The following is a 27,882-nucleotide window of genomic DNA, read 5'->3' as shown; positions in this document are numbered from 1 at the left end:
TTGTGTCATGCAGATTGTTCTAATGCTAGCTTAGGTAGAGCATCAGCTAGACAAGGGAAAAATGTAAAAACCTAGAGATTAATTAATGGCAATTACTTGGTCTGCTCCTTTTAGGCATTTTTCTTTTCATTATAGTATAACTTCAGTTTTTTTGTGTAGTCACATTTAATGTAATCACAATGTAGGAAATAGTAATAGAAAGGAAAACAGAAATTGATGTGCTCTTAAGGGCATTTGCTGAGCCAAGTCCTCTTTGCTTTCAGGACCTGTCCAGTGGTAGCATGTTGGTACAAAGTAGCACCTTTAGTTTAGGGGTCAGCAAAAAGAAAATGTTCTCTTCCCACAACTGGCCTATTTTTAAACTGCTAGCCACTGCAGCACTGATAATCTTACAGCTTTACACTGATATTTCAGCACTTATTTACCCATGTAAGAGTGGGACAGTTGTATTTTACAATATACATGTTCTCTTGTAACTTTTCATGAATTGACATTTGAAATAAGCCTCAAAGTTAATGTTTTCAGGTATTGCTTTCCTTCTACTAAATACAGATGTTGAAATTGTAATGATTGACCTACTTTAGAATTTGTGTTTTCATTGTGGAGCAAGAAACGATTCAGCTGATACCATTTTTTCTTATTCCTTTTCTTTGTCCACTTAAGGGAATAGAAACCCAGTTTCCCCGATCAAAATGCAAATATTGGATCTAGAATTTGGTTTAATGCCAAAAAATCAAAAGAAGCACATTAAACTGTTGTTGCTTAGATAAAAATAGAAGCTACAGTTGGACGGAGAGAAGTGACTCAGTAAGCGGCATGGTGATGGCAAAATAGGATGTCAGCCAAAACGCAGGAAGCAAGATGGGAACACCCAGATCAGTTTAACAGTCTGCATTTTACACTCCCAGAGAGCAGCAGTTTCTGAGATGACTGCAAGGAACTTAAGCTTTAAATGGATTTTATGTCTGTGCTCATTAAGCTGTTTGAGCCTGAAAAAGTTTTAGTAAAATGTGAATTGTACTTTTTTTTCCTCCTCCCCAGCCCAGTTTTAAAACCAGTTTCTCTATTTAGGTAAAGCTGCCTCGAGATTAGCCCTGGGTGCTGTGAGAGGCATCCAGCAGGAACGTGCAGGAGATGAGCAGTGATACACACACACCCAGGGAATTAATGCAGCACTGCACTCTGCACTGCAGCTCATGGCACTGATTGATTCTTACTGCTCTGCAACTCTGGAATAACTTCATCAGCTCCTGTCTTGAGTTTTAAAAATCCCCTCTTACTTACAAGATGGTGTGCTTTGGTTTGTTTTTCTGATTATAAACTGGCATAACAACACAGAAGCAGGTGAATTTCTTCCTGTTTTATGTGAAACTAGGTAGGACCAGAGGTTTTTTTGTTGCTTATACTGTTATTTTATTTGAATAGCAGGTATGCATCAGTTCTAATATAAATTCCTATGCTGCCATTTTCTGCCTACAGCTGAACTGCTTTGATACCCAGGTAGTTCAGTTTGGCACCCTGGAAAAAGTAAGCAGACAGTAACAATAGGATGAATTATGGTGCTGCTCTCCTCATGTTTTCACAGTGACTGCCCCTGAGCTCAAAGATCTTGATCGATAAGAATGTAAGACAGTTGGCAATGTGTGTCAATCTGTATGGGATTATTCCTAAATTAAGGTAGCCAGTTCACTGCATTTGCTTGAGTTTAAGTAACTAATAGCTTATTTCTTGAAAAAAGTAGGCCATCTCATAACTTTAACTCTTGATAGCTTAAATTATACCTAAACTCCTAATATTACAAAGCTCTTGAAGCGTGTGACTTCAGATATAATTATGGGTTTGTAATATGCAGACACAACATGACTGCTCATTTAGAGAATCTTGAATTTGGGGGATTCAAGGGCAACTTTCTTTTGAAGTGAAGCACAACGTGGAATTAGTTAACCAAAGCATCCGTAGGTGTTTCTAATTCCAGAAGAGAAGCTGTTAGTCAAAGGTTTACATTGTGTTTCATTTCCTTTACAGTAGTTTCTTGAATCCCTGCCTTACTCTTAAAATGTGGAAGTACCTTTAACCTGTTTCTTGGAATAGCAAGATATAAAACTTATTCAGAGTTGATTGATTTGCAGGAAGGGCTTTTGCTGGAATTTTTTCAATGCAGGGCACTGCCCTTGCTGGGAGGTGATGGGTTCTGAGTGCTGACAGTGCAGCCACTTCTCCTCCAGTGTACCTGACTCTCCTGCCATGGGACCTTTGGACTGAAGTGTCTCCTTTGGGACTGCCTGTACTGAAAGCACAACAAAGAAATCCAAGTACTTAAGCTGTGCTTTTAGCCTTGGAGAAAGGAGGGAGAGAGCAGATTTGGGCAGCCATGCCCTGGTGCCCAAGGAGCAGGGCTTGCATCAGCTGGGAATCCCAACAGGCTACACCATGCAGCCCCTATTTTGTTAAGTATTTTGCTTACTGAGTTTCAACTTCCTAAGTAAAATAGGAATGTGAGTACTTTTAATCAGTGGCCTTCAAAATCCATTGTGGGTGCCTAAAGATTTTCCAGGAAAGGTCTGGGCTGTTACAGAGCATATCCAAGGGTGATTATTAGTTGTTTCATGGACTCTCAAAGGAAGTAGCCCTCAATCAGTAAAGGTCAGGATTAAAGGATACTTTCAGTTGAACAAAATTGTCTCTCTTTGAAGAAAGTCTCTTTGCAAAACTGAGCTCTTTTTCAGAGAAGAGGATGATTTTGGTAGACGGTTGTGGTGAGCAGTGCAGTATGAGAGGTTCTAGGACAATAAAATAAGCATGGACTAAGAGAGATTGTGGTTGTATCACAGCCTGGTCATGATGGGAGGGTAGCACAGGGCAGGAGAGGCTCTGCTGGGGCCTTTCATTGCCTTGCTGTGCCCAGGCAGGACAGGGTAGCAGCTCCCAGATCATCTTCTGGTGGCACCTGGAACACAATGGGTTACGAGATACCAAATGTCCTTGTTTCCTGGCCTAAGCCTAGAAAACAGATTAAATGCTCTTCTAAAACATGTATTTCAGGAAAACATCTTCTTTCTGTAATTACTACAGAAAAAGCTGTGATAGGAAAGGGAAGGGAGTTGGTCTGCACAAGCATGACCTAGTTGGGAAAGGAGTCAGCTAAGCATAACTCAATTAACTGAAGTTTTCAGAGAGTCCTTGGGTTACAGTTAAGTGGATTTGTGAGCCCCTACTAGCACATAACTAACCTTAATTGGTGTTTCAGGATGTGAGCCAATTCCAATTTTGGGGGGGGGGGGGTTTGATTGTGGGTTCTTGTTCTGTATTCCAGTGCTCATATACCTGTGTGTAGTGGAGGTAGGAGGACAAGGATTTGAAGACTCTTTGACATTTCTGGTTAAATGGGCTTTTCTGGTTTTTGAGAAGGTGTAGAAAATCAGTCTTTGTTGAGGTTAATATGTGCAGGAGGCAAAGGAAAACCAAGTTCCAGTATTGTATATTCAGTTCTCTAGTATTGTGTGCTTTGCTCTATGCACAGCATCTTCAGTCTAAATTAAAATTTCTCTTTCTTCCTTTTAGAGTAGTCTGACACCTGCTGCTATCTCTTGTGCCCACCTGGTCAATAATCTTTAGTTATAATGTATTGGTTAGAGGACAGTAGTGCCTTATTACTTCAATTCTTATTTCCTTGTGTCAGCTAACTGGATTTTTTTCTATTTTAAGGAGAATAAACCCCAGACAGTGCAGAGATGCATATTTTATGCTATATAATTGCAATGTTGCAGTGCTAGAAATAAAGCAGAACAATAATCTTAGTTGTATAGTCAGGTTATAGGATTGAGGCTGTTCTATACACAATATATGATGTGTCCTAGGGCTGATTCATACTCAAAACCAAACAGTTACAGCACACACACAGTAAGACTTTTTTAAACTAAACACTGAGTTTGCTGTTTCTATAAATGTCATTCCACCCTTGTCCTCAATTGCATCAACTTGCATCATCTCTGTCTGTTGTATAGGAACAATTACCAGGCTTCTCAATGGTTATAAGGCTTTTTCTTTATGAAAACTCTTAGAAGTTCCTAAATGATGTATAAATCTAGTGGAGCTAAAAAAAGATATTATGTCACATGAACTTTGTAGGAAAAAATATATTTTTGATACCTCTTGCTGTTTGTGCTTTTTTTTTTTTTTTAAAGTCCAGATCAAATAACTGGTTGATTCCCTTGCTGACATGATTTTAAAGTACTGGCCCTGTCTTTACAATGCTGCAGCATTTCCTAGTTCAACACAGGCTTTTTAGTGATGCCATTTTTATTCTGAAGCAGTGTGGTGTTTTTGTAACTGCAGCCAATATAATTATATAAATATGTCTCTTTAGCTAGTTGGGCCTTCTCTTCCATTCTTAAGGCAAGAAACTGGTTGCTTCTGAAATAATAGGTCTGACACAGGAACACAGGCAGTATTTGTAAATTGAACTTGGGAGTGATCTTTATCTGTTTACATAAATCAATATCGTGTATGTAATCTGATTCTTGAGTGATGATTATTTCAGAATATGTATCTGGCTTTATTCACTAGATCTTGCTTATTTACTATTCACTGGGTCTTTTATCTGAACATCTTAAACTGTCTGTGCCTTGTAGTGACCTGTGACAGCTCTGTGAAGGCACTGAGCACTTCAGGTAGGCAATATAGGCTTTGGTATCAGAGGCTTTTTAATACAAAAAAGGGGTGGGGGTTTTTTTTGCCTCAATCTAACTGCTCAGCAGAAGCACTCAGGGCATAGGATTTGTCCATTAATTTGTGTCAAGTCCAAAAGATTTTGATAACATATGGGTTATCTTCTTAAAAAGAGAGCTAAATAATAGCAAGTCTACTGCTTCATCTGGTAAACCACTAATGGTATTGAAGGGCATGTCTGTTTTACTGGTACTTGCCACTTAACATTCTCTAGTGTAAAATTTCAGGTATCACATTTTACTGTGCTGTATCACATTTTACTATGCTGATCTTGATCACACTCTCTTTGCATTTTTCTTAAAAATCATACATGTTTTTATGTATTTTAACTAAAACCAATTACTCTTCAGATTTTTGTAGGGGTGAGTTAGTTTTGTTTAGTCTGCTAAGCATGAGGCAATTCTTGTTTAAATTAATTTTACTCCTGTTGAACACTTTCTAGATTTTTGAACTTCTATGTCAGAGCAGGCAAAATACTCCAGTAGTGATTCTTCATGCTGTGACTTTCTTGAAATTACCATGGCCTTTGGACATACAAAGATGAACTTAGCAGCAAGATAATGCTGCAATTAGGGGCTTTTTTTGTGTGTGTGTTGTATATCCAAATCTTTTTTAGAGTCTTCCCAAATTCCATTTTCAAACTCCCAAGTATGACTTGCCTATTGTTTACAAGACTTCCAGCTGAAAAAAAAAGTACAGGTGCCTAATTTTGTAGGTGACTCATATCACTACCTCAGAGGCTTGTCTTCTCTGTTATTTACCATTCCTTTAATCTTTCATGCACCCTTTATTAGATATTTTTTGCCATCCATCAGGTGAATGACCATTTTAACTTATGCCAGATGAATTAATGTATTGTTCACATGCCATATGGGGTGCTCCAGGGTAATTCCTCTGTCCTCTGGCTCTTCTTCAGCAGGGGGCTGACTTCTCTTACTTACCTTGTGTAGATCCCTTCAAACAGTCTGTAAGCCCTGGGGTCCACGGTGTACAAGCCTGGGCTAGGCAAATATGTACATGCAAAAGCCAGTTGTACACACTTCATGATTTGCATATGCAGATAATTGCACGTTTAATTGGAGCTTTTGTTCCATGCATCCATTCTTGTATGCATCTCAAGTCTGCCAGAGCAGTGTTTGCCAAATGCTCTGCTATTAGGGGACCAAGACAAAAAAGACTTCTGAAAGGTATTTTATGCACGATAATTGAAACGTGAATAGAAATTACCTCTCTCCCTGTGGCAGTTTTGGTGGATGACATAGGACATTTAAGCTAAAATTGTGGAGATGTCAGATGCTTTTGTTCCCCTAAAGCATCAAAATAAAGGTAAAGAGCTGCTGGCAGCCCTGCCTCCACCCGCTTTTCTTTGCTGCTCTTAAAATAGACTTTGAAGGGAATGTATTTTAGCTTTCATGGAAAAGAGAGTTTTCTGTAACCTCTTCAGCAATTAAATAATTTTGAAACTTGAAGTGTTTTGAAGCGGTGAGGGGAATGACATGATCTGGTTGTACTTAAATCTGTTTGAATGATGGGTGACATCCTCGTGATGAGGGAGGAGGAGGAGAAGGGTGCTCTATAAAACGCCATAAAATGGTGCCTCTTAACTCTGTGGGAACTGAGTGTGCCAGGGCTCTTCATGAAGAGCAATGCCAGCTGCTGCTTTGTCTACAGAGACTTGTTGAGTTTTCATTCTTTGCACAAGTTTAGACTGACCGTGGTACAAAACAATGAATAGTCTGTATGTTTCTTCAGAACATTTCCTGTGTGTTAATGGTAACTAAAAATGGACCTCTGAAGTAAGCCTTGCTCTCAGCAGGAGGGATTTGCAATAAAAATCTTAAAGAACATTGTGTCCCACTTTTTCTGTAATAGAAGTAAATATTTCTTTTTCTTCTTCTTCAATTTTTAATCTACTTTATGATATATTGTGGCTTCTTATTCCATCTGTCAGATGATAATAACAATGCCAAGTCATACTGTCATTAGACTTCTCCCACAAGAGCCCAGGAAACCTTTTGTCTTCTAGCAAAGCTGTAGAAAAACAAAGTTCTTTGTTTGTGGTGACGGCATTATGAGATGAGGAAAGTTGTTTTGTGGTGCTGGAGTGGGGAGCAGTGGGTTTTATGGGGAGTGCAGCCAGTCTGACACAAAGATCCATTTCCCATAGCCCACTCTCATTTCAAGTGTAATTGAAACAAACTGCAGGGTCAGCCAACAGTTGTTATCCAGCAAATGTCATTAATTTTTGTCTTTTTGAAATGGCAGATACTTTGGATGAATACTTTGAGTATGAAGCTGAGGAGTTCCTGGTCTCCCTGGCCCTGCTGATCACTGAGGGCCGGACACCAGAGTACTCCATCAAGGGCAGGACAGAGGGCTTTCACTGCCCACCAGCACAGTCAAGTCAGCCACCAACAACTAAGCATGAATGCAGCGACAAACTGGCTCAGGTATGGTGGTGGTGCCCATTTCATGTCACAAATCCTTGCTCCTGTGGTTAAAGTCAGCCAAGAACCCCACAGTGGATTCACTGTTCAGCATGAGTAACAATGGCTTTCTGGTAGCCCTTCATTTAAATGAGTATGTAATTCAGTATCCTGCTAATAATAGATCTGTCCTTAAAATGAGAGATCATTAAGCCTTTTATCCTTGAACATGAAGTTCTGCATGACTACCTGAATGCCTGTTTGAATCTTTATTATGCAAATGACAAGTACTATACTTAGTATTCTTGGTCTGGGGTTTCTTTTGAGAAAATGTAGGCTGACTTCCCTAACTTTTTGCTTTTCAAGGTGTTCTGGAAAAGTTAGTGATCCAAAAAACACAAGCACATCAAATCCAGCCAGGCTGTTTGGGAGTAAGGTTGGAGCATCCCATCTCTCAAGTAAAAGTTCTCAAGTACTGTGGGAATTTAAGTTATATTCATGCAGAAGTTAGCCTGCTCCAAGACACAGAATTTATAAAGATACTGCTTGAGTCTGTCTACCCAAGAGGGTGTCTTGTGGAGAGAGAACTACAAGGTAGCAAAGTGCAGTGGTTGGGGAAATGCATTTTTACAAGCTTTTTAAATTTCCTAAAGAAAGCTGCTCAAATGGCAACTGTAAAGGAGACGTTAATTATTATTTCATTTAATATCTCTGGAATTTTATTTCTGACTTGGTGAAACCAAACAGAATTTGACCCTTATCCTTCTCTAGTATTTTAGAATGTGTTTTTAAATCACATTTAAATCTGGCTAGTATTTTTATGGCTTGTGTATGTTGACATTTTGCTTTCCCTCAGTGTCGTCAGGCCAGGCGAACCAGATCTGAGGTTATGCTTCTGTGGAAGAACAATATTCCAATCATGGTAGAAGTGATGCTACTGCCAGACTGTTGCTATAGTGATGAAGGGCCCACCACAGAGGGGAATGATTTAAATGATCCTGCAATCAAACAAGATGCATTGCTGTTAGAAAGGTGGATTTTGGAGCCAGTTCCTCGACAGTAAGTTGGATATGAGGATTAGTTGATAATTGCAAGAGTCTTGTCATAATAAAGTCCTTAAACTAATCAATTAGTGTTTTTGAACTGGCTCTTTGCCATGAGGACTGATCTAAGAAACCACTGTTTTCTTGTGAAATCGAAGCATTTCAATTTTAGTCATATTATACTCAGAATTTCTTCAGTGTCCATTGTGCAGTGCAGAGTATGAAATGATCCTGGCTGCAAATGGTAACATGTAACATTTGTTATGTCAATTTTTTTCATGTGTATAAAAACAAATCAGGCTCTGGAATCTTCAGAATGTTTGAGGAGTTTTTGCTTTGCTTGATTAAGCTGTATTTTAATTTCTGATTGAAGATCTGACAATGTTCTAGTTCTAATAGGTCTCTGAACATTCTTACCAACACTCATGTGTTTGTCTTTAAATGCCTTAGGAGTGGAGATCGATTTATTGAAGAGAAGACCCTTTTGCTGGCAGTTCGCTCCTTTGTTTTCTTCTCTCAGCTGAGCGCGTGGCTGAGTGTTTCACATGGTGCTGTTCCCCGAAACATCCTGTACAGGTATGCCTGCAATGGAAAAAAACTGGTTTGCTGTTTGCACAGTGCTGCAGCTTGTCTTCAAATCATTCTCTCGTGTTTTCTGCTTGCTTTTAGAAAGTGCCATATTGTTGGCCCAGTACTTTGGCAGTTCTGTAGGATTTGTGTACTGTGCAAAGTACAGCAGTTGCTGATGTTTCTAGTGCTTTTTCTTAGATATTTGTTACAAAGTAGATAATTTAAAACTTTTAATTTAGCTATTTTTGTAAATGCCCTTTGGTGTTGTTTCAGGGTGAGCGCTGCAGATGTGGACTTGCAATGGACGTTCTCCCAGACACCCACTGAGCATGTCTTTCCTGTTCCTAATGTTTCTCACAATGTGGCCTTGAGAGTCAGCGTCCAGTCCCTGCCCAGGCAATCCAACTACCCAGTTTTGACCTGTAGTATTCACACCAACCTTAGCTTTTACGAAAAGCAAATGCAAGAGCGCAAGTTCCATCAGCGCAGCGATCCCAGCGCTGCTCAGCAGTGCAGCACTTCCAGTCCCCTGCGTTTTCGTGGGAAGCAGACATGGACAATGACACCCGAAGGCCTACTTAATGGAAAAAAGATGCCTGAATTTACCACATCTTTTAGAAATTTAAAACTTTATTCATCTACTGGACTTGGATCTGACTTTGGGGCGTCGCAGTCTAAAGTTCAGTGCTATAATGCCGCAGCAGACAATAAGACACAATCTCACGAAACACCGGTCAGAACTTTTAAATCCTACTCTCTGGTCGATTCCCGTGTTTCAAACAGTCATTGCTCTCATCAGCCCACGGGAGAAACCAATCCTTTGATAGGCTCTTTACTTCAAGAGCGACAAGAAGTCATTGCAAGGATCGCTCAGCACTTGATTCACTGTGATCCAGCTACTTCACCAGTTGTTGCTGGGCGTCCATTCACCACACATGAAAACATCTCAGCTACACCAAAAGCTTTTCGGAGCACTTTCGAAGAGGAAAACTTGCCAAGGAAAAGCAAGGAAAGCTCCCCTGCTCCTGCTGCCAACTCAGACAATGCAATACAGGAGGATGGTGATGAAGGCAAAACTAGGGCAGTGCCAGAGGTCACCCTGCTCGATGCCCGTGTTCCAGGGAACCACTGTGGCCGTCAGTCGGCAGGGGAGGGTAACCCCCTGATTGATTCCCTGCTTCAGGAGCGGCAGGAGGTGATAGCCAGGATTGCCCAGCACTTGATCCATTGTGATCCAGCCACTTCCCATGTTGCTGGACGTCCATTCAAAGTGCATGAGGCTAGTCCAGTCACGTCAAAAATTTTCCGAAGCACGTATGAAGATGAAAATTTGCTGAAGAAAGGCAAGGAACCATCTTCTGTTTCTTCTGCTAAATCTAAATTTTCTTTGTTAGAAGACAGCAGTAAATCAGGGACAAAGACACCTGATACTCCTGTCAGTCCTTCTAGGTTTGATGGAGAATTGAAGACTTCTCTAAAAGTCCAAGCAAGAAGAAAATTGGTTTTAGCAAAACCCAATGAAACTGTCCAAAATTCATTTCATCAGACTTCAAATAAAACTTCTCATGCATTTAGTAGCATTCACATATCATCATCTTGTATTAAAGAAAAGAAATCTGAAATTCCAGATAAATTGGAAATACATTCTGGTTATGCACAGAAAGACCAGATAACCAATAGAATTAAACAGGGTTCAAATTCCAGCAGCATTGATGAACAGATTTGCACAAATAAACTTAAAGAAAGAACAGTTGTTAGTGAGAACAATGGCACAGACAGTTTTAATAATTTGCAGATAGAAAAATGCAGAATACTTGAAGGTACAAAAAAAGCAACTGTGATCCCAGTATCTGACTCTTTGCACAAAAATGAGCTCAAGTGTTTAGATAGAGACTCCAAAAAACCAATTATTTATGAGCAAAATACACAACTTGTTAGTATTGAAAATTATTTAAATAAAGACCATGACAGCTTCAAAGCCAAAACCAAACAAGATAAAACAAAAACTGCACATGATGAGAATGAAGACCCAACAGGCCTTGATTTTCAAAGCACTTCTCAGAAGAAACCTGCAGAAGACAATGTGGTTAAGTGTGAGCGGCAGAAGAACTCAGAAGTGCAGGTAAGTACATTTGGGAACAGACAATAATTCCTCTAGCTGCCCTTTGTCACATAGCTTGTACCCTCTATCTGCTAGGGGCCAGCATGAAGAGGAGTGTCAGCCTGACCTTACAGGTAGCAGTGTACTACCATTGTAGTCTTGGTCTGAAATAATTCAGGAGAATTTCTTCATGGAAAGGGTTAAGCTTGGGGATGGACTCCCCTGATGGTGGAGTCACCATCCCTGGAGGTGTTCAAGAAACAATTTATTGCCATGGCCTAGGAGCTGTCAAATGATTCTGTGTGATGGGATAACTTGGCTGGTGGTGCCTCCCCTAAACTTCATCAGTTTACCATGGAGAAGGACTAACTGTCCTATTCCCCTCACGGTGACAGAGTTATCAGTGACTGTTTCCATGGGCAGGGAGGCATCCTGGTTTGTAGAAATGCACCCATCTGAGTATGCAATGTATCTGTTAGGGGCAGTCTGTGTAGCTGTGGATTGAGTCAGGGGGAACTCCTACTGAATGTTTCATCCCATGCTAGTGTGATGTAGATCCACCTGGGTCAGGAATCTTCTCCCTTACAGCAAGCAAGCTTTACCATGGTAGGTCACTGAAATAACCCACTGATAAGCTCAGGAACTTTGTTTTGCTGGCAGAAAGCACCACCTCTAAAACACACAAATACGTGGCGGAAACACAATTGTCGATCCCTGGATGGAACTTCAACCAAGGCTTTTCATCCCAGAACTGGACTGCCTCTGCTTTCCAGTCCTGTAAGTTATTCTTGAAATTCTTTTAGCTGAGAAAGGGACTGTTTGTTCTTCTAACGTTTGTGCATGGCACAATATTTGACAAAATACCTAGGTGAATTGTGTGCCTTTACTTTGTGTCAGTGATACTCTTGTGAGTGGAAATGAATGCTTAAATGAGAGTTACATGTAAATTAGGCTGAACAATAACTTTGGAAAAGAAAATATTAAAGACAGTTGTTGAGATCATATCAAGATTAACACAAGGTGGCATTAAATTGAAAAAATGGTGGAAACAATGCTTTGGTGCTATTTTAGAGCACAAAAGAAAGCCGCTGAAGATCAGTGTTTTAAGTGTAAGTTAACATTTTGTCATGTAGGGGGTTTTGTGTTCTTTTTTAACACCTGATTGACCTTTATTCCAAAGCCTTTGTTTCTGTGAACAGTTTGGTAACCTCTGGTTACCTCAGTAACCAAATGTGTCATGGAATGACTTAGTGAACAAAGCTGCTGTGGTAAGGCAGACACTGGGGAAGTCTTGCAGTTCTTGGTAGGTTGTTTGGAGTTTAAAAAACCAGGCAGTTCCTATTAAAACTTCTGAAGTAGCAATGTCCTGTAATCAACATGGTATGCTTTATTCTTCCTTGCCTGTAAAGGCTGTCATATTTTCAGGGAAATTGGATGGAAATTGTTACAGCCTGTTTATTAGTAATGTTATGTCCTGTTCCAAAGAGACATCAGCTTCCTGAATGTCTTTATTGAAATACTTCCTGTTAATCAGAATTTACAGTCTCATCATTAATAATCCTAGAACTTTCTTCACGAAGTTTAAAATGTATAGGAATTACATTCTCTGCTCTGTTTTTGTAATTTTATAATGTCATGAAAATTCTTGGCAAAATGTGCTTACTTGGCAAAATTGTCTGTGGGAGCAGTTCAGTTTTCAAATTAACATCTTCTTTCCTTGTTGAGGTTCCTCAAAGGAAAACACAGTCTGGGTGCTTTGATCTGGATTCATCATTGTTGAAATGTCTGTCTGCAAGAAGGTATGTTTTATTTACCAGAAACATTGAGATTTTTGAGGGAGGCATAATCTATATATATTCATATGCAAAATCAAAGCATGTTAGCAAAGACAAAAAATGCTTTCAAAAGAATCCTTATTTTGATACAAGGCTCAGCAGCTGAGCTGCCCTGGGAGTTTCCAGGTTAGCACAGCTCTGGGACATAGCCATGGAATGAGAGTTGCTGGCAGAATGAATTCTGTCCCATGCAGGGGTAGATATGCTGTCAGATACACTTGAGTTTTCAGACAGAAAAGCTAGTAATTCTTGATTCTCCTTCAAACCAATGTTATTTTTGTGTTGTGTTTTGTTCTTAGTGTTGAACATGTTAAGCTCACTTGTTCAGAGAGCCAGACTTTTAAAAAGGGCCAGTCATGACCTTTCATACATTAATACATGTAACATAAAACAGCTTTTGGTATGGTAGTTTGATGTTGGAAATATGAGATATATCTCAGACTATGAGACAAAAGTACCCACATACAAGATAAAATAATATGATATTTTGATTCCTGCAAATGGAGCTAAAGAAAAAATTTTTATTGTTTTTATCCCTTGTAATGTAAAGCTGGTAAAAATAGTTTTTCAGTTAACTAGGAAATGTTCTGCTAAAGTATTAATAGGCAATGTTCAACTGTTACTTCTTTAGAACAACATTTTGTAGTACAGTAAGTAAATTATTCTTTCTAGAGCTGTTTATGCCCAGAAGACAAAAGCAAACGTGTTTATCCTTTATATTTATTCTGTCTTTTTTTAATAGCCCACAACAATGTATAAACAAAGACAGTGATCCAGACAGCCATGGGAAACCATTTCTAAGTTCTAGTGCTCCCCCAGTAACAAGTCTGAGCCTTCTGGGAAACTTTGAGGTATTGCATATTCTCTAGAATTCTTGTGGTATTTTTAATACTCTTCTGTACTGCTTTTAAAAGTATATTACTGTGAACAATTCCAGCACTATTAGAATGTAAAAGTTCCTGACTGAACTGAATAAAATTTGTTTTCATTTCCAGCTGTAAAGGTACTTATTTCATGCCCCAGACATCTTCTGTCTCAGACAATCAAATACAATGAGTTCCTTAAGCTTTTGTTTCCCACTACGGTCAAGTTAGAAGATGTTCTGTTGCCATAAATGAGATTTAATAACCTGTAATTGTTCAGGTTTATAATGTACTTACCTAGAAAAAAGGATTTACATTTTCACTCTTAAAGTCTACTTAGTATGTCACAAAAGCTGGATTAAATCAGTGTGTTAAACAGAATGTGTTTGAAGTGTAGGCTCCAGCTCTTCACTTCTTGTAGCATATCCAATAACAGCAACCATTAGCAAGTGCATTAACGGGTTATGTTGTAGTGTCTTGTGAAATAGAGTTGAATTTCTTGGGGAAGGTTGCATAATCTAGGTGAATTTATTTTTTTCAGATAGTATATGTTGAAAATCAAGCATAGATCCTGCTGCAATAAAGTTCTCTGTGAGCTTTTGCACTTGTTTCCCTGATTACAGAATTTATGACAGAAGTTATGCTTTGTTTTCTTTGAGGTGTTCCCAAGCTAAGCTGTGTGTGCTTTGTTTTTCAGGAATCTGTCCTGAATTTCCGCCTGGACCCGCTGGGTGTCGTGGAGGGTTTCACAGCAGAGGTGGGAGCAAGTGGAGTCTTTTGTCCCACGCACATGACTCTGCCAGTTGAAGTGTCATTCTACAGCGTTTCAGATGACAATGCTCCCTCTCCTTACATGGTAAATGTGTGGTTGGATTTATTTTAAATAAGTTCTGATATGTGGAGGTGAAGAGCAAGAGCTTGGTGAGTAGAGGGTTCAGAAAGTAAAGATTTGCAGGGATCTGGCTTATTTTCACCTGCCTATGACAGAGTTCTCCTGTCCCTCTTCCTTTCCCTAACAAGTGCTTTTCCTTCTACTTCTCTGCCCCACCATTCAGCTGTTCTCATCTTGGGATATTGAATGTATTTGTCTCCCCCCACACTGCTGATCAACCCCCAACATCTCATTTTATCCATCTGACTTAAAATAGCAGTGAGGCAATAGCTGGACTTAACAGGATACATTTTGTTGTCCCAACAAGCAGCTGCTCTGGGCAACTAACCACTCTGCAGAGTGACTTAGGTGCAGGCCAAGGGGCTGATGGAGACCTGAGACTTGGAAGTTACTCAGCCCTTTCTTTTAAAGCAGATGCTGCCTGGGCTACACTGTGGTGACACTCGGCACCCTCAGGGGCTGCGTGGTTTGCTGATGTTTGCAGCCATGCAGTGTTTGTGTTCTCAGTCTCTGGGGGCTAATTCTGTTCCACATGGGTTTTGCATGTCTAAAAGTGCTCCTCTGTAAAAAGAAAATGGTCTCTTGTATGCTGGCATTGAATCAGAGGCTGGATTTGTTCTGAATGCCTGTTAAGGAACCTTAATTTACGTAGGTGACAGGTCCAATTTTTAGAGATTTTCACATGTGTACCTCTGTCTAATATGCAGTAAAGGGTTTTGTTTAAATGTGGAAGTCAAGCAATGAACATCTGAGTATCCCAGTATTTGGATTTAAATTTTAAATTCATAGCCGTTACCATTTCTGACCTTCTGTTTTGGAAAGTATTCAGAAAATGAAATTGCTTAGAGTTTAAGTAATGGCTTTGAGTTTAAACTTGTATGTTTTAACCACTGCAAAAAGTTATCTATTCTTTTGCTTTCATCTTTCTAGAATATTTAATGTGATTTTTCTGGGAGGTGAAGGGATTCTCATGTTCCTCAAATGGTTAAAAGTAGCATTGCTTATATTCCTAGCTGGGCTTCATTGTTTCAGGCTTTTCCACATGCTATTTCCAAATATGCTATTATGGCTGAGTCTCCCAGGATTAATACAGCATTTGTGTAGTGCCTCCATCATCAGAAACATTGTTTCTGCTTGTATAGCTAGTTTCTCTGCTGTGGGGTCTGTTTCTGGTTGTTGTTTGGTTTGGGTTTTTGAAGTCCTGTGCAGCCCTGGTGCCCTGCAGGGTGCCCAGACGTGTGGCAGTGCCCCCAGCGTGGCCTCGGCAGTCACAGAGCCTGTGGGGCACCCGGGGCTGCTCTGTGCATCACAGCTGGTACAAAAGCAGATGTCATCCTTCCTAAGGTTTGGATTAGGATGGAAGATTAAGTGCATCTGCTGCCTTTGAAAAGCAAAAATGAGTTCTGTGAGATTTGGAGTATTATTGGTGCAATTGTAGATGATATAGAAATGGAAAGGAGGGGACAAATGTTTCGTTTTAACCTCCCAGCTGCTTTGAAAAGAAAGCTGTGTTTTGTCCTAGCTCCCTGATGTGGAGAAGATGTGGAAACTTGAACCTTGTTTCAAGAGGAGAATGTACCTCTTATTGCACAGCTTTTAATGGTCTGCCAAAGTATCTTTAAGGCCACTACTGTTGATTTTTTAACTGCATTGTTTAAATGCATTGCCTTCTCTATTTTTAGTTTTTATAAATTACTGATTATGTTTCAAATTAATGCAATTACATGACTAGAACATTTTGATTTGTTTATCTCTGTGACCTAAATATGGGTTTTGTTTTTGTAGGGTGTAATTACTTTAGAGTCCCTTGGTAAAAGGGGTTATCGGGTACCGCCTTCAGGAACAATACAAGTGGTACGTACTCAGCACATAAGGATGCCTAGACACCACTAATATCCAGAAAGTCATACAGAGATGAGTTTATTGGAGATGAGCATGAAGCTAGCAGTGGAAATGTGCATCTCTGTAGATACTGTAGTAATTCAAAGTAGAAATCTGTGTGGGGGGCAAAAAAAATTCCCAATCTTTGAACACTTCTGGGCTCATAGGAGTCTTACAATCAGTTCCAGGAGACTTGGGATACCTGGGGACACCGTGGCTTTGAAAAAGTGATGGGGAAGTAATTAGGCCACAGTCCAAATCCTGAAAATCTTCTAAAGCTATTAAGATTGAATAATTGTATCTACTTTTTGTAATATTTTAACACCACCTTTACTTTTGTAATAAAAAGTAAATCACAGTCATTGCTTAGAACCAGTGAACTGACTCTTTCTTTTAAGAACCCAGTCCAAGATAACACATTCATAATTTCAGGTTTAAAAGCGGAGCCCACCACTGTGCTTCCTGCGAGTGTATTGTGTCTGGAAAACAGTGTAGACAAAAAGCTGACTGGAAAAATAAACAAAAACGGGGATGCTGATTAGCAAAGTAAGAGTAGTCATATACTAGTGTTTCATTCAGATTAGATTGTGTTTAGCATTATAATTGTAATATAATTAAAATGGGAATTGCTGGTAGCTGAAGTGTTGAAAACCAGAAAGGCTTCACAATGTCTTTACATAAACATTTCTGTATGGCACAGAAACACAGTGCCTAGATAACTATTTTGACAGATCGAGTTTGGGTTAGATTTATTGTTCTTTTAAAAAAAAAAGTGTCATCTCTAAAGAGTCTTGTATTGAACTGTTTGTCTTTTCAGACCTTATTTAACCCTAACAAAACTGTGGTGAAGATGTTTGTGGTGATCTATGACTTGAGAGAAATGCCAGCTAATCATCAAACATTCCTACGGCAAAGAACTTTTTCTGTTCCTGTGAGACGAGAAATCAAGCGAACTGTCAATAAAGAAAACAGTCACCAGACTGAAGAAAGGCTACTACGCTACCTCATACATCTGAGGTGAGCTCCTGGAACTTCAAACCCCAAAATAAAACAAAAAAACCCCAACAAACCCAAGCCAGAACCACAAAAAAGTATCTGCCAAAATTTAACTCAGAATTTCTTTCCCAGCTAGCTTTTCTGTATACACAAATAAGAAAGAATGAAAAGAAAAAAATTTTAAAAAAGAATGCTAACTTGGTCTTTAAGCTAGACAGTAGAGGAGGAAGAGGTAATAAATAATTTGGGTTGTCCTTGGGAGAAACAAAGTCGAAATATAACATAAAGCTCTCTCTTGGTATTAAAGTATTTTGTAGAGCATTATAAAGCTTAAACCTTTTCTTAGCGAGAAAGAAATTGTTCTGGCTGAATCAATGCACTTTTTTTGAGCTTACAGGAAATAGTGAAAGTGGATGTCACATGGGCAAAAGCCAAAACTAAGGATCACTGAAGGGAAGGTGTGCTTCATACCAGGTGTGCCTGGTGTGCTTCAAATGTGCCTCTTCACCAGAATGGCTTGTAACACGAAAAATGGTCTGAGTTACTCCTAAAAATACAGTGTTCAGTGGCAAAAATGTAAATGCCTGTTTCATGATGCAGTGCTGGTGATGATGCCTTTCATTTTATAAAATATTCACTCAATCTTCCTTAAATGATTTACAAAGCACTGCCTGGAACTAGACATTGGGCTGCTGCTCTTGGGGAGTTCTGGAAACTACAGTTGGAAACAAAGGGGAATGATGCATATACTCTGTCCTCCTGCAGTTTGCAGACTTTTTTGTGTGTGTTTTTGTAGTAAGAAATGTCTGTACACACAGACCCAGTGCTTTCACTGCAGCACTTGGAAACCCACCAGAAGCTGACATTCTGAAGTGAGCAAGCAGAACAAAATCAAATATCTTACACTTCTCTATTGTTTTACAATTATTTCTGGTGCATTTTATTTTTCTTATTTAGTCTGTTGATTTCTATCCAACAGACTTTTCAAACACAACCTTGTCTAGAACAGTGATTCTAAGCCAGACTCTCCCATTAAATGGAAGTTGACAGTCATAAAAAGCATGTTGGTTTACTGGAGTGTGAAAATAGTGTCATGAGAATGCTGTTGAACAGTGTTTTCATTCTGAAATTCAGCCTGGATTGAAATGTAACCTTTCAGGCCACACTAACTTGCAAGGTCTAACCTAAGCACCTTCTAAATTTTTTTCTTTTGGGGCAAATTCTGAAAAAGCCTCAGTAGAAGGCTCTGTTCAGGTGTAATGTTGATCAGCCTGTGCAGAGGAACTGGGGACAGGCCTTGGCTGCAGTGGTGGGTGCAGCCAAGGCCTGTCCCCAGTGGCCAGCTGGCTCTGGCATACCTGCATGAAGAGTAGTGGTCTTGTGTCCCCTTTCAGTTTCTACTTTAATGTTGTTTGTAAATTTCTTGTTGACAGAACCAGGAATTACTTTTATTTGAAGGCAAACCTGCTTTCTGTTCTTTCACCTGTTACAGCTAGAAGTCTTTTCTAAGAGCTTCCTATTTCTCATACCTGCTGAGAGACAGAAATGTTGCAGTTCTGATGCTTCTTATTTTGAAATATCTGTACAATTCAGCTCAGCTTTCAGACTTCTGGTAGGGATCAGTTCATGGGTTTATGATGTGTAATTGGAAATCCATCCATTTCTGATGGGAAAACGAAAATCATAATTATGATGCTGAGCTGCTTACTTTGGAAAGTGAATAACTACAGATATGCCACAAGTTTTTTCTTCATTGATAGGCCCAAGCTTTGGGTCCTTTCTCATAATGTAAGGCCCAAGCTTTGGGTCCTTTCTCATAATGTAAGAATGGCAGAATTCCTGCAAATGTTAAAGTAGCTTATGTTGATCTGTCTTGTGGTTTATTATACTGAGCACTTAGTCTTACAAAAGCCTCAGTTGTCCATTTAGTAGCCTTCTTTACTAAACATGGATTTTAATTAGGAGGGCTTAAAAAAATCTTAGTAGTATATTAGTATGTGTAAATTGATTTTAAAGCTTCATTTTTAAAAGCAGGAGAGTTTCCTCAAGCCTACTTTACTGAAAAGTTATGCAAACCTAAAAAGTTCTAACTATTCAGATTTCTTTTTGTTTGTAGCTCAAGTTGACTTAGAACAGCCTTTCAGTTTTAGTTGCAGTAGTCATTGAGCACAAGCATCTTAGGCTTACGTATTGAAATTTTGTTTAAAAAAACAAATGAAGTCACCACCAGTGAGCTGCATTGTGGTCACATCTGCTTGCAGGCCTTAATCACAGTTGTCAGCACTCACATTATGAAAGCTCCTTTTCAAGTGGTAATTCAGCAAAAATGCTTGCATAGGTCTGGAGCTTAACATTGGCGGCCAGATTTTCTACAACAGTCTTTAAAGTGTCAGAGTTATTGTGTGAGCAGCTTCTGCATGAAGTTCTGTATGGCTGAGGCTCTGTTCAATATGCCATCAGACTGTACTTGTACCCACAGCTACAGGATTGAGACACCAAATGTAGCTTGCACACACAGCAGAGCTTTATTCGTTATTAAAAACCCCCAAGAGTTGCACCTGCAGTTTAAGTTGGTTTTTGAAGATGCTTTAGGGATAAATTTTTTTGTTGCATGTGAAGCAATGACTTTTTGTCTTGTAATTAAATCTACTTGAGCATAAGAGCTGTGAGCTCAGCTCTGCTTGTACCTCATTTCTGCCTGGCGTTGTGGGGATGATGACCATCTGTGGGTTTCTAGGTCATGTGCTGGCACCCTTGTAAAAAGTAATTAAACAGCTAACCTGCCCACAGCTCAGCATTTTTCAAGATTTTAAAGCCTGGTCAACAGCCTTAGTTACTGACACAATGCCAGGAATTGCACGGAGCATAGTTGCTGTTGCTTAACAGCTAAACAGGGCTTGTTACTGAGGGCTCGGTGGAGGGTAAGCCTGAAACTGGTTGTTAAAAATAGTGATTCCTCAAGGTGTTGAGAAACTTTTTTTAAAATACTGTCCTCATGTGACATACACCTTTATTGATGGAAGCTGAAGATACCTGCTATTACTGATTTACTAGCTGCTTTTGATCTTTCTGGTCTCTCAGCATTCTTTCTTATCTAGAAATTGTTATCCTTGTCCTAATGCTTTTACTTACAGATTTTATAGGTTGTGTTGTATAGTCTTTTTCACTTACAAAACACATCTTGCTACATATGTTTTCATGCTTATCCTGCTTTTCAGGATTATTCTGTTTCCATGAATTGCTCTGTTCTTTGTGAATTGTGATGGCCTATAAAATACATATAGGGACTTTGTGCTTGTATTTGTCATTTCTTCAGTAAAGTTCTTCTGCCAGACTTTCTAGCATCTGATATTTGTGTGTTTAATTATTCCTGTATTAGTCTGTTGTTACTGTTCCTAGGACACCATCTGTCAGAGACCTTGGTTGTGTTGGGATTTTTAAATTTCTTTATGCAAAACTACTGCAGCTGCCTCAGCTCCAGAGTCAGTCCCATGCTGGTCACTCCACCACCACCCTGCAAGGATGTAGAGAATGCTTGTCTTCATTATTCCACTGTATTTGCATGTATAAAAAGAAACATTTCTAAATCCCAATTACTAGGGTAGACCTGTCTAAAAGAAAAAAAAAAAAATAGATCAGGGATGCAGAGATGAGAAGAATCCCTTGAACTTTGCTGCTGTCTCACACTTAACCTTCTTCCATCTTTCTGAAATGTCATGCTCAGAAAAGTCATGTTGCAGGGAACCACTGTTTACTGAGCAAAGGGAGTCTTGCAGGATTATCACTCATAGAAAAGAGCAAGATTGAGAAGTTTAAAAATAGACCATGCTAGTAATTCTTTTGAAAGATCCATGTGTAAAATGGGAGTTGAGATCTGTTTTATGATGGTGCTTTGATAACTAGATCTATAGGAATTAATTTCAATCATACTTTTGCTGCAATAGACCTTTCACTAAATTTTTTCCTTTTAAAATGTGTTATGAGCTAGATTCTGAGTTAACTGTTTGTGGTGTTTGCTTTGTCCCTTATCTCTTTCACTCTTCCTTGTGCTCTCCTCCACAGTCTCCTCTTAGGGGGTAGTGTCTTCTCCCTTTTGCCTATCAGGTAAAGGGCTTTCACACTGACAGCACTGAGCAAACAAATAGTGATGGATGAGATCTCTGTGGGAGCCAGTAGGAGCATTCTGCTGGACCCTGCTGCATTTAATGTCCTTGACAGCTGTATCTAGGAGAACAGAGTTTGCCTTTGTCTGGCTGTGGGGATGACTACAGGCTATTCCACACCACTCCTCTGAACAGAACAGTGCCACGGAATCCATTTCTGCACCCTGCCTTCCTCAGATGATGAAGCCTTGGTGGATCTTCTGTACTTGTCTTTCTCCTACTGCCCAGAATTTCAGTCCAGTTTTATTCTAGAGATACTGCTTTTGCTTCAATGGGCTCAATACGTGAAAGCCTATTAAAAATCTATGCAAATTGTAATACATGATAACACAGCATGCACTGCTCTCTCAGCATTTGCCATGGTATCATCTTGTTGTGACAACAGCAATGCCTTTTCTGTTTCTGTTGCAGCAGCAATAGCACTTCTCTGTCTTTGTGGTATAGTGATACTGACATTAATTCAGTTGCTGTAAGAAATGCTCCTTAGGCTCTTCTGCCTTTCCTGTTGGAAAGAATGAAATCAGAGTTCTGCCACATGAAAACTATAGAATACAGTTCTCTGAAATGCAGATCTTGTCTCCCTCTATACAGTTAATACCCAGGGGAAGTGGAACTGGCACATTCCTGCAGGTTTGGAGGATCTAAATTAGGGTCTTTAGCTGCGGCATAAAAGATGAATAGACTGAGGAATTGACCACTGTTTGCCTGGTGATTGGGCCAGTGAACTGCAGTCTCTTAGAAATGTTTTCTAGTCTGTGCAAAAAAAATTCTTTCTATCTGCCTGCAGAGATTCCAGTACCTACTGCTTCTCGAAACAAGTTCTTATATTTGGAGTGTGGTATAAAGCAGTAGTAAACTTCCTGGTGTTACATTCATAAAGAGAGCAATGAGAGCTGTCTATATGATTGCTGGAACTGAAATGCATATTCAGTTTGTAAATAGTTGAAAATTCCTTTTTGTGTGTGCTTAGGCCACCCTTTGGACATTTTTAGGAGTGCTCACTGAAGAGCATTTTTTGCCATTCCTGATTTCTGAGGACTTTAATCTTCAATGTACACAATGGCAGTGGGACCTCAAATATTCCATGCCACTTTAAAAGCTGTGCACTGCATTGGTGATTAGGAAAAGAACCTTTAAATGTCAAAAGAAACAAAGCAGAATGAAAGTGTTAGGATATTCTTTCTCTTTTCATTTTAACTGACTAATTTTGTTTGTTCAAATGTGTTTTGACCTTAAATGTTTTAAGAGTGCATTTTTTTTAATAAAGATTATTGTTTTGTTTAGGTAATAGAGATATTTGTATCTTTTCAGGTTCCAGAGTTCTAAATCTGGAAAGATCTACCTCCACAGAGATGTAAGGCTCCTATTCTCTCGGAAATCCATGGAAGTTGATAGCGGCGCTGCATATGAACTCAAATCTTACACTGAATCTCCAACAAATCCTCAGTTTTCACCAAGATGCTAGCAAACAATGGCAAACTCAATTACTCATTTTACTGTTGAGTACTCCTTGCAAGCAAAGATTGGTAGAGACAACAGTATAAAAGTTAAGTCAAGTCTGTAAAGGAATGAAAATAGCGCTCAAGAGAAAGAAGGTTCTGTGTGATCTTGGACCAGTTTTTAAAAGGTTTCTGGAATGAGCTTTGTGTATTCCAAGTAGACTGGAAACATACTTAAATCTAATCTTTTTGTACTGTTTAAAACCACTTCATTGGATGTGTTGCAATAGCAAATTCCCAAGTTAGTTTAGTGTTTACACTTTTTATTTTATTTTTCAGTTATTTAATATTTAATGTTTCATTTAATACTCAAGTGATGTTTGTCTTTAGTGTTCTAATGTAGCATAAATCCTATGTAAAATCATGCTATGTATTTTTGGCATTAATATTGAAATCTGAAATATATACAGATGTCTTTAATCTGTGTGCTGTTTTAAGTGATATTCATTTAAGTTATTGAAAATGGGGACAACAGGTGAATTTCCATAACATTTCATACTATGCAAGCATTTAGCTGTTTTTTCTCTTTAATGGTACCATTTTCCATTTTCCTCGCATCCAGATTTAATAACACTTGCAACCACACTGCAGATTGTTTATTTACTAATTCATTGAGATCGTTAATTCAATTCACATTTTGCTCCCTCAATTTATTTTCTTTCCTTAAGGGCCATTTTAATTTTGCTTTCTGTTATTAGTTTTCCTCACATAAAATTTGCACCCCCCCATTTTATTTCTCAAATTGTGTTAAAGGATGTACTGTGCAAACAAATTAGTATTTATATCTCAAATATATGCAAAAGCTATGAAACTTGTACTTTTTGTTTTATTTTTAGATAAGAGGATCTTCATGTAATCCTAAATATTTTTCATAGGTCAATTCCATGTAGGCCACTAGGTGGCCATAGGAGGTTTTACTAGCAATGCTACACTGGGCATATGACTATTTTCCAATACGTGTGTGTATTCCTACAACAAAACAGTCAGATGAACAGTTTATGCTAAGTGTTAAACTGTGTAACTGAGAGAAATAAAGTTAGAAGCATTTGATTATATTTGAGCTATATATTTAATAATGGAAATGAAGCTTTATGACATTTGATGAAGATCTGAGTTTCTCAACTGTCTTACCTTGATTTGTGTTTTTCTTTACTTTGCTGTAGGTTTTTAGAGTGTCAGTAATATGCAAGGTGCCCTTTACCATGCTTATCTGATGAAGACTGGAGAAAGGATGAATGTGCATCCTGTATATTCAGCACTGCCCCTAGATGAGAGAAGTCAGTGTATCATGAAATCTCCAGGAAGGCTGCCAGGGAACGTAAGGGAGACTGGACTTTCCAGATGATACTCATCAGCTATCTTGTACATGCAAATGACTGCTGCTCCAGAAGGGCAAAGCTCAGCTATTACTGAGTCCTCTCCCCACGTCAGCAGTGTTTTCCACTCTGCTGTGCCAGGTTTTCAAAGGTTTACCAAGCATTCATTTTAGAGAGAATTGGGGAAAACTGCACAGGAAGAGATTGTTTGCAGTTTCTAGTCATTTGTGTGCCCTTTAAAATGAGAAAAGGTTTCTTTTGGTAGCAGAAGAGTCAAACACAACTGCAGCTGTGCTGTGTACAGAACTAAGGTCTGGACTGGGATATCAAGAGGGCGTCCTAGTTTCTGTGTAGCTGCTATTGAGTCATAAGCAAACAGCATGTATCCTCAAACTACTTATTTGTGTCATGGTGCACAGCTTGCTTGCATGCTCAATGAAAACATGAGGAAAGGACACATTTTTAATGAAAAGTCACCATTAGTAGTAGATTAACCTTTTATTTTTGCACTGACATTATGCAATGTTTGTATCTTGATAACTTTATTTAAATAGACTTCTTCAAGTCATCTCCTTTCTATAATTTGCTTTGAATAGCAAAGAAGTGTGGATTTTGAATATGTGGTTACTATAAGTCATGTCTAGGAAATAAATTTGTATTTACTTAAATAGTCAAACTACACTTAGTCCCTATGTGGATTTGGAATGAAAGTGACCTTGGATTATCTGTGCACAACTTTGATTTTACTGAGTCATTCTCCATTTACAGCTTGATCTGAGTAAACACTTTCCATTAGGGACACACCTGGAAAAATGCTGGATGCTCATAAACTATGAACTAAATTCTACATGACCTTCAAAGCTTAGGTTAAGACTAGACTAATTTTTGAGAAATCATTGGTTTCTTCTCTTTGTATTCCTCAATAGGCTCAACCATATACAATTATTTTTAATAAATGTTTGAGTGGTTTATAAGGGCCTCCAGTGATAGCTGCTACAACTAATCTAGTGATAAATTATACTTACCATGACAAAGTATAACATATAGTTATACTATATACATTTAGTTGTAGCTATATAAGGATTTATAACATCCAGCTAAATGTTGCTGAAGTGGAGTTAAATACTACTTAACCTTTTCACTATAAGCAAACAATTTAGTTCTTGTATGTCCCTTCTCAAATCTTTTTTTTTTTTTTTTTTGGATAATTAAGACAACCCCAGACTGTTCAGTCAGCCTTTATTTTGTGCACCTCTCGTCATTCTGGCTCTTTGCTTTCTTCCTTTGGACTGAACCAGTCTTGAACTGCGTGAGGTTGGACACAGCATCCCAGTCAGGGCCTCTCTGTGCCAGTCAGACTGGAAGAATTGGTTGATAAATCATATAGATTAAAGTCCTCTTCATGCATCCTGTTGTAATACACTGGTTTTCAGTATCAGGAGATGTCAACTTGCATTCATAATATTACCCAGCATAAGAGACATCCTACCTGCTTGTTCCCAAAATAGTAGCTCTCCTTATTGAGCTTTATTCTCTCACTACCCAAGATTTTATATGCTGAACACAGGATTGCTGTTTGAAGAACTGATAGCTGTGTCCAACAAACTTGCATTCCACCACATTAAAGTTTCATCTAATTAAGTTTCCCTCATTTGCATGGGAAAGTGTCAGAAGCCTCATTAATGCCAGAAGGCATCTGGAACTTCAGCCACCTTCACCCACTTCTCCACATGGTCTATTTCCTTTTTCTTAAAGGAAAGATGATTGTGTGAAACCCTTGTTCTTAACTGTGAATTCCTGCCTAGCTACTCAGTTTCTTTTGAGGGCTTATTTTAGATGATTTTTCAAGTCATTATTGACAGCCAAATTATATAGCTTGTATTCTGTCCTCCACATACTCTAATTCAAATGCAGGAAAAGTGAGTCCTGGAAACCCATTCATTTTTCACAGGTTCCTATATGAATCACCAGTAATTAACTGGAGATTGCTTCTGTCATTCTCTAATTTCTTAAGGATATTTTTTCAACCAAGTTGAAAATATTTACCAAAACTAATTAAAATAACCTGCAAACCAGTCTTTCCTTATTCCAGCTGGAGGCTATACTTTGTTTGTTACACTATTTTACAAAAACAAACATTAAACACTTTAGTCTTTAAAAGTTTTGTTCAGTAATATTTCGGTGCCCCCTTGTCTTCATGACCTCTTTTAGGTACACATCCTTAAAAACTGACCTACTTTCTGTAGGCTGCTTTCTTGTGTTTGAGGCCATTAAAGAACCTGGGCTTTTCCTGAGGTTCTGAATTTATTTCCCATCTTTGCTCTGCATTATGTTCCTTTAAAGAAATAACGGCATTAAGGAACTGCTGAATCCTTGAAACTGTTTTCCCTCACATTAATTTCCTAAAAGACTTGAAAGAAATTCCTGGAGTTTGCATTCTTGTCTGCTGTCACTGCTTTGTTCTTCTTCCTTTTACAATCTATGAACTTCATCCTTTTTATGATCATTTTTCTATGTTGCTCTGCTTTTCACACTTTCAGACCATTTCTCCCTAATTTTGCTAGATGCAAATGTGGCACACCCACCACTGTCATGGCTTTTTTCATCAGTAGGAAAAAACCCACTGGTGCATTCTATGATTATTTTTCTGTGCAATCCACCTGGCTGTATCCCTTTCTGCATGAGGGATATGCACATTCCTTGGGTTCCCCACAGCTACGTGATCCTGGTCTCTAGATAAATCTTTCAGATGCACAAAAAACCTCCTGGACCTACTGCCTTGTGGGGCATTTAGCACAATTCAGCTGTGACAAAATCATTGACAGCTCCAGCTTTCACAGACCTTCCTGACCTGCCTCATGTTCTTCCCGACCATAATCACACAAAGCCTGTCCTGGCCAGTCCCTCCTGAGCTGTGCTAATCCATACCTTGCTGTTCACATAATCCATTTATTTAGGGAGCCCTAAAGATTTATTAATGGTGGGCTATTTAAACACCTCCTTTATGCTCTTGAAGAGAATCCACCGAAGGTTATTTTTCAGCCAAGAACCAGACAGTGAAAAGTAGATGGGGAGGGAATAAAATACTCTGTATAACTTGATACTGTGCTGTTAAGGAGTTCCAATGGGCTGAGCCTTCCTATCCTGTCAGCTGCTGTCTGGGATTCGTGAGATCCTCGAGGAATGCTGCTGAGGACTCAGCTCCTTGTGTTTGGATCACTGAGAGTGGCCCCAAGAGCTAACGCTAGCCAAGCACTACAGGCTTTCCCTCCTTATGCTGATGCTGAGCAGGGCAGGCCGTGCAGGCTGGATGAGCCGGGCTGAGGGGACTGTGGTGAGGGGAGGTGAGCTGGGGGCCACTGAGGGGACAGAGGAAATGGCCTTAAGCTGACACTGGCGGTTCACATGAGGTATTGGAAGAATTTCGCCGTTCGGCTGGTCGGGCGCCCAGGGAGGCGCTGGAGTCACGATCCCTGGAGCTGTTTAAGCAACGTATGGCCCTGGCGCCGGGTGATGTGCTTTAATGGTTACAATGACGCCTGTGAGGGTAGACTGGACCACACTGAACG

The 27,882-nt window shown here is 39.2% G+C and overlaps 1 protein-coding gene across 5 annotated transcripts in view; it reads left to right on the top strand.

Moving 5' to 3' along the window:
- Positions 1-24,124, top strand: part of ATOSA (atos homolog A) — a 47,626-nt gene extending 23,502 nt beyond the window's left edge. For all 5 annotated transcript variants that reach the window (XM_050978340.1, XM_009089907.3, XM_050978341.1 and 2 more), the window contains 11 exons: positions 6,994-7,178; positions 8,011-8,213; positions 8,648-8,773; positions 9,041-10,889; positions 11,529-11,645; positions 12,594-12,667; positions 13,446-13,554; positions 14,264-14,422; positions 16,244-16,312; positions 17,157-17,356; positions 22,810-24,124. In XM_050978340.1, coding sequence (XP_050834297.1) covers positions 6,994-7,178; positions 8,011-8,213; positions 8,648-8,773; positions 9,041-10,889; positions 11,529-11,645; positions 12,594-12,667; positions 13,446-13,554; positions 14,264-14,422; positions 16,244-16,312; positions 17,157-17,356; positions 22,810-22,963 — 3,245 coding nt within the window. In that variant the 3' untranslated portion in view covers positions 22,964-24,124. The remainder of the gene's footprint in view (positions 1-6,993; positions 7,179-8,010; positions 8,214-8,647; positions 8,774-9,040; positions 10,890-11,528; positions 11,646-12,593; positions 12,668-13,445; positions 13,555-14,263; positions 14,423-16,243; positions 16,313-17,156; positions 17,357-22,809) is intronic.
- The last annotated feature ends 3,758 nt before the right edge of the window (positions 24,125-27,882 follow it).

The sequence above is a fragment of the Serinus canaria genome, chromosome 10 (assembly GCF_022539315.1).
Source record: "Serinus canaria isolate serCan28SL12 chromosome 10, serCan2020, whole genome shotgun sequence".
Lineage (NCBI taxonomy): Eukaryota > Metazoa > Chordata > Aves > Passeriformes > Fringillidae > Serinus > Serinus canaria.
Note: the sequence above shows the minus strand (reverse complement) of the source record. Positions and strands in the feature narration are given on the sequence as shown.